Source organism: Gymnoscopelus braueri (genome assembly GCF_963280865.1).
Source record: "Gymnoscopelus braueri genome assembly, chromosome: 16".
NCBI classification, from domain to species: domain Eukaryota; kingdom Metazoa; phylum Chordata; class Actinopteri; order Myctophiformes; family Myctophidae; genus Gymnoscopelus; species Gymnoscopelus braueri.
Window position 1 is genome coordinate 43,249,405 of NC_137616.1, and position 7,308 is coordinate 43,256,712.

At 37.7% G+C, this 7,308-nt stretch overlaps 3 protein-coding genes across 4 annotated transcripts in view; 1 reads left to right on the plus strand and 2 right to left on the minus strand.

Annotated features, from left to right (window-relative positions):
• Positions 1 to 7,308, minus strand: part of LOC308103760 (C-C motif chemokine 4-like) — a 28,260-nt gene that overhangs the window by 18,350 nt on the left and 2,602 nt on the right. The window lies entirely within an intron of this gene.
• The window catches only part of LOC308103759 (C-C motif chemokine 7-like), a 32,219-nt gene that overhangs the window by 2,871 nt on the left and 22,040 nt on the right, over positions 1 to 7,308 (plus strand). Inside the window, exon 4 of one of the 2 annotated variants that reach the window (XM_080453912.1) lies at positions 41 to 62. The exons of the other annotated variant lie outside the window; for it this stretch is intronic. The gene's annotated coding sequence lies outside the window, so the exon portion shown is untranslated. Of the gene's footprint in view, positions 1 to 40; positions 63 to 7,308 lie in introns of those variants that run through there. 2 annotated transcript variants of the gene reach the window in all.
• LOC308102686 (C-C motif chemokine 4-like) lies at positions 3,489 to 6,546 on the minus strand. The gene is made up of 3 exons (XM_080452515.1): positions 6,362 to 6,546; positions 5,590 to 5,701; positions 3,489 to 3,942 (listed from the first exon to the last, which is right to left on the minus strand). The coding sequence occupies exons 1-3, from the start codon at positions 6,432 to 6,434 to the stop codon at positions 3,840 to 3,842; spliced, it is 288 nt and encodes a 95-aa protein (XP_080308641.1). The 5' UTR covers positions 6,435 to 6,546; the 3' UTR covers positions 3,489 to 3,839.

Sequence of the window (7,308 nt, forward strand, 5' to 3'; positions counted from 1 at the left end):
TTTTTCTTTTGTAACAAAAAAAAAAGCCTGGGTTTCCGAGGCTACCCAGTTAGTGGCAACTAGTTAATCTCCCAGTTTTCTCTTTGTCTTCTGTCTTTAATATGACAATTATGTACTTTTAAACAGCAATTTGACCCATTGAGGCCGATTTAAAAAAACGCCTAACCTAATTGTTTTATTCGAAATATACTTTCCCTAAAGCATAAAACTTTGTGGGTTTTTATATAGCTATATATATGCTATATAATATATGCTTTCTTTAGTCAATAGTGATTGAATCCTCCTGATGTGGCATGTTTCTATGTCCATATATATATATATATATATATATATATATATATATATATATATTACATGGTCAGTGGCAATTTATTCATTTATTTGTGCAGATGTTTAAATGAGGTATCGAATGTGGTGTGATGCCATCATTATATTGTTTTCTGGTATAATAAAAAGACATATTGAATCCATACTTTGGCTGTGTTTGAACGGTGGCCTAAGTCAAGTCAACTCAAATCAAATGTATTTATAAAGCACATTTAAAAACAACCCTCATTAACCAAAGTGATGTACAGACCAGAGCAGGTATTTTAAAGATGCAGTAAAGGCCATATTTTAATGAATGAAACATACAGTATATATATACATATATATATTCCATATACCACCAGTATACCACTATACTGTATATTATATTTTTTATATTATACTACTGTATACCTATATAACGTTATTGTTGTACTATATTATATTATTATATATTATCTTACACTATAATGATGTCATTATTAGCTAATAATGACATCATTCATTTGTATGCTTTTCAGCTTTGCCCCAAAATACAGACAGATTCATTTCAAAATAAAAGCACCAGTACATGAGACAAAATAAAACACAGTTCCACCATATTAAACAAATAACCCACAACATAAAATATCCGCCGGGTTACACATGGATTCATGGTCTTGCGCATCTTTACACTTGTCACGCACATCTTGCGTTTATGCCAAGGCCCCAGCTTGAAAGTTTTACATTGAGGCTAATACGGAAGAGACAGTTCATATGAATGTCCTGTAGTTTCGCTGTTTTACCCCTGCTGGTGTCAGAAATAATTGATCTTAACGCAAGCGGATGGGTTTTTGACAAACTTTAGACTTGATTTTCCTACCTTAATAAACATTGTCATAAATACTATATGCTTCCAGTCGCTAGTTTAAAGTCTCCTTTTAATCATCATCATATGCGTTTGGTAAACTATGGTCCCATTTATTTTAATATGTACGATAAAGTAGGTTATTCTCTAGGAGGGGCGGGATGATTTGATTGACAAGCCTACACAACCAATAGCATTCATTCCCCGCCCCTGCTCTTGTAGAAACCAATGGCGTCACGTTGTCCATTCTTTTTATACAGTCTATGGTTTATGCACTCTGCTCTTCCCCCTCTGACCAATCGGGTGAGTGTTAGGCGGACCGTCCCAAGACTCAGGAAGCGACATGGTGCTACTGTATAGAGCGTCGCAGTTCCCGCCCACTTCCTGTTTTTTTTGGTGCCGGAAGAAAAAACTCAATGCATTTTTCCATTGACATTTCCAAAAATATTTATATCTATTAATTTAAGCCTCGAATCAAGCCATCACGAGATGACATGAATCATGACCATAAAACGTTTGTGATTTTTTTTAATTTTATATTTAATTATATGATATACTATTTTTAATAAATACCCTTTGTTTTGCCGTTTTCAAAAAAAAAATAATCACAGAATCAAACGTTTATGGTCATGATTCATGTCATGTCATGATGGCTTGATTCGAGGCTTAAATTAATAGATATAAATATTTTTGGAAATGTCAATGGAAAAATGCATTGAGTTTTTTCTTCCGGCACCAAAAAAAACAGGAAGTGGGCGGGAACTGCGACGCTCTATAGCGATGGAGCAACTGGTTGTAGCTGTTGCATGGGAGGGTCCTGAAAGTGAGTGACAGGTGGGTCAACGCCGTTTATTTAGAGAATGCGCTGGCTGCAAAAAAAACTATGGCCGTGTGTAACGGCAGCCAACCATGTTCTGGTGTGACCGCGCCCTAAAATGACTTTTCTGTCTATCAATTTAGTCACCCCATGTAGACTTAGTTCAATTCATGATTTATTTTAGTTTTTGTCGCATTCCTAATCCAGTAGGGGACACAAAGAGTCTCCTACCGGAGCCGCTGCATGCCTACCGGTCCGCTGGTCATCAAATTATTGGCTTAGGAATGCGACAAAAACTAACAAATATCCATGAATTAAAGTCTCCATGGGGTGACTAATTGATAGAAAAAAGGTAATTTTGCTGGTGAATTATCCCTTTAAGATCATCAAATGTGGGGGGGGGTTGAACTTGACCTTGTGACCGAGTTCAAGTACCATTGGAGCCATCTAGACTCAACCTAACTTAAAAAAAAAACGTGAAGAAAGAATTATGAGCACAATCAAAATGTATTTACTGGTCAGGCCTTTCCTGACAGCTAGTGCTGTAGATCTTACCTTCACTGTATGATTGTATCCCACGTTGATTATTTGCTTCTGGTCGTTTACAGGTGTGATTATTCTTAAACCCATAGAACAGCTTTATACAAGAGAAACCTCACTCATACCACCACTGCAATATCCTTCATAAATATTGTTTCTTGAGTTTTGAGGTTTTTAAACAGGCCTGCGTTATACAAATAAAACCTTGCATGGTTTTATTTGCTCCCTTGAGGTCATTCATAAAGAGACAGGTGGGATTGGCTCGCCTCTATGTCAACCACTTGAGAGGACTGAGAAGTGCAGCGCAGGCAAACCACATTCAGACAAAGACGGGGGGATCGGGTTTCCTCCCACTTCTCTCCTCTCCTCCTCTCCTCTCAAACCCTCTCCTCTCCCCCCTCCTCTCCTCCTCTGTCCCTCTCAAATAAACAAATGAAGTAACTGTGATTTGAACTGTGGTCTCTGGCGTGGGAGACCAAACACCTACAGTACCACTCAATCAACAAGAAGGAATCCCCTCTTGGCCAAGGGAGGTACTGCATGCGTGAGCATGCAGTACCATGGATTTAATTATGGAATTAGGAAAGAATATTTCAGAAAATGCTTGATGGTTTTGATTGAAAAACTTTTGAAATAATTATTAAAACAATAGTAGTAACAAAAATATATATACATTTGCCTGTGTGACCCATAAAAATGGTTCCACGACCCAAACATGGGTCCCGACGCAGTGTTTGGGAAACAGTTGAGTAGACCATCTCCACCCACTGTAGTTATTGTATTCACATAATCTCTCATACAGTTTGGTTAAAATAACATTGTATTCATTAAAATAAGTTCTGGGTTGCAGCTTTAAAATACCTGCCAGGTCTGTACAGCACTTCGATCAGCATAGGTTGTTTTTAAATGTGCTTCATTTTGACTTCATTTAGGCTATACTATGTAAACACAACCAAAGAATGGATTAATAAATACACAAAAATGCTTGTTTTATTGTATCAGGAAAAAAACAATATCAGCAATGAATCACTAAAATGAATGTTTACAGCATTATGTTCAATATACCTCATTAAAAACACGTCTGTACTAAAACGCAAAACTGAAAGCAATTGATATAAACATTTTTTTAAAAGCTTTCTGCTGTCTAATGTGTTGTTTAAATTACATTATAGTCAGGATAGAGATAAAACAAACAAATTATTACATATTTTCACTACTTTTTAAACTTTTTTTTTTATTGTTTAATTGATGGAATCTCTTTGATTTTTGTAAATTATTATTATTTATGGAATTATTTTGAAAAATGACGTAGAGGCTGGGTGGCAGAGATTATGGCTTCTGTGGTCTGTTCTCCACGTGGGTGATGATGTCCTGGACCCATTTCTGAGTTGGGTCGACACAGAGCTTGATACCTCCTTTCTTCATTGTGAACCTACAACACACAGAGATTGAGATTTCCATCATATAAGGTGTTTCATTTGACATTGTATTCATCCTGTAAAATGGTCAATCAGTAAGTAATGGAGCAAGTCAACATATATATATATCTCAGACTAATCGATTTAGTTGCTTATTAAAAGCTAACGTTTCTATGTCGATTTTTTGAAACAGTAAATAAGAAAAAAATACATTTTTAACCTGTAACCATTTATCATGTTGACCTAATGGCATATTTTTTTTTCCAGATGGCCTCCATACCCATTCAGCTGTGTGTGTGTCTGTCTGTCTGTCTGTCTGTGGTAGGTTTTTCTGTTGCCTATTTGGCCTCTATATGTTCATCCATATACTGTATCTGATCAGCAGTTTCAATTTGATTTATTTATTTTATATATGAGGGGCCAAATACATACATACAAATGATATGCTTTTTAATTATATGTAAGGCCCAACACTTACAATTTCTACAAATTGCTGCAACACCTGTGATACCCAGTCATTTTGGGGTTTACAAGACATTGAAGGATACACTTAGGTCTGATAAAGATGTATCATGCAGAGGAATCAATTGGCATAACGACTAAATTGGGGGTAAAAAGAAATAAAAATATGTAGCCTACCGTGCATGTTTAAATCATACTTTACGTCATTACATTATTAAAGGCATTGAAAGCAGGAGTCTATTAGCTCTATTAGCTGAGGTTATTTTTCCAGAAATGATAATAAAAATAATTGTCTCTTTAACTCTCGGGTGTTTCAGAAGCAATACAGTTACAACAGCTAGCCTATTCACCTGATGACAATAATTGTTTAGGGATTGCTTGTGATTATGAAAAGTCACAGAGCCATGGCTGTGTTTACATAAAAGTTTAATGTAGGCTACTTCAAAGGCTGCTTCAAACACATTTGCTTTAATTCAAATTGATTCTGGGAAAAAGTGACAGACATAAGTAACGTATACTGCAGGTGTCACAAATTTAAAATGTATTATTTACATAATATTAACACATCATCATGATTCATGCACGCTTCTATGCGACTATAACTGCCCAGCGATATTGCTGCCAGCTCATATTCATGGTCGTTCTCTGATTCTCGCATCCTGCATTTAACTGCAATTGCAGGTGTAGCAGATCAAATTTACGCACAAGAATATTTTCACTTGGCTGTGCACACGCCACGCATATACAGTCTTTTTGGTGTCGAGCACGATTACTGGAGTATTTCCAATTTTTTATACTTATTACTACTACATCTCAGAGGCAAATATTGTACTTTTTACTCCACTGCAATTGTTTGAAAACTTGAGTTACTAGTTACTTTGTAGATTTGAATTATTATTACAAGACATACATTAACCACTTCAGCCCTATTTAAGCAGATCTACAAGCTCACAACGCGTCGAGATGCAACGCGTTGTGAGCTTGTAGATCTGCTATTTTCAAAAGATTTTAATACATTAATACTTGTGAAACTCTTGTGAATTCTGCACAATGAGTACTTTTACTTTTGGTACATGCCAATGCTTTTGTACTTTTACTCTTTGAGCAGACAGTGTAAGAGTGTTTCTGCATTGCAGTATGGATACATTTACTTAAGTAAAGAAATTGAGTACTTTTTCCCGCCACTGCATAATACTCACACAACGCCATCCTTGGCACAGTGAAGGTGCGTGCGCTGGAACGTCACCACTTTGTCCTTAGGCAGGCGACTGGTGTGATACTTGAAGCAGCACTCCGTTGGACCAACGCTTTCTGGAAGAGTGAGACAGAGTGAAAAAGAGTGAGACACAGTCAGAGACACACAGGCAGGTTTATGGAATAACAAGAAAAAAATGAATTGCATTGTCTCCGTCAAGATTACCGGGAACGCGACTGTGTCATTTTTTGATTTCTTTGGCTATTCAAAAATAGCAGATATACAAGCTCATAGCACGGCACCGAGTGCCGCACTATGAGCTTGTAGATCTGCAATTTTTTTTGAAAAATCGTGAAAATGTGTGCAAATCTTTAGTTTGAATATATATATATATATTTTTTTTTAAAGCGAACATTTGTAACTCAAATCTTTGCTTCTGGGGATTCTACAAATGTCTTCTAAATCCTAACAGGTTTCTGAAAAATGTTTCTATATCAGTGGTTCTCAAACTTTTTCATGTCAAGGACCCCCGTCTCAAAATATGTTGTTTCAGGGACCCCCCCCCCCCCCCAGAAGAAAAATGTTCGCTTTAAAAAAATGAATTTTTTTTTGCACAAAATAATGTTCATGATTTTTCAAAAATAGCAGATCTACAAGCTCATTTGAGCTTGTAGATCTGCTATTTTTGAACAGCCAAAGAAATCTAAAAATGACACGGATGCGTTCCCGGTCTTAATGGGTTAAAACCAGTGACAGATCTACGCCAATAGACTTACGGTCTAATGCCAGGACATCCAGAGTTGAGAAGAGCAGCATGCTGACCACCAGAATAACTGGTATCTTCATCATCCTTATAGATTATGGTTGTATAGTCTGTCAGTCTATAACTGCCAAGTTCTCTCTCTCTCTCTCTCTCTCTCTCTCTCTCTCTCTCTCTCTCTTTCTCTCTCTCTCTCACTCTGCAGCCTCCCACCCTGTGTATTGAATCGAGCGTGTTGCACTTGTCTAATATGTATCTGGTCAGCATTAGTATTTGTGGGTGGAAACGTGTGTGTGTGGGGGGGGGCGTTGAGGGGTGGGTCGGGGATTCTAGAATTAAGGAAACACATCGAGGTCGATGTTTATTTTGAGAACAGAAAGCTGAGAGGTGTTAATACACTTATCGTAACACTGTGTGTGTGCATCCGGAATTCACTGAGATGTTGCAAAGATGTGCATAGCATATTTGTGAAGTGCAGTTAAAACTTCTGAGTGTGTCACTGGTCTAAATGAAAAGCAGGGTGGCATTTCTTCCTCGGCCTAGTGGGAATGTGCGTGTGAAATTTCACGGAAATCGCAAGCTGCGTGCATAGTTTGAGGCATTTTGTTCAAAACGGACCAATCCTGCAAACTTTGGAAGCCAACCTTAGCCAATTAGGATGGAATAAGGAAAATCGGACAGATCCGTGTTGATCACATGACTGTAGAGATACTGTGTACCGATTTGCATGACGTTTGGATAAAATCTGTAGGAATAATATTAAAAAATGGGTTTTGCACAAATCGGCCTCCTGGTGGCGCTATAACAGGCCCATGTGAAATATTTGGGGCAGAGGTTCTGAATTGGCATCCAGGTAGTGTGTGTGCACAGTTTCGCAGCGACCGGGCCGACAGTGCCTGAGATTAGCTGGTCGCACACGGACCGGACACACGGACGGACACACGGACGGACGGACAGGGGGTA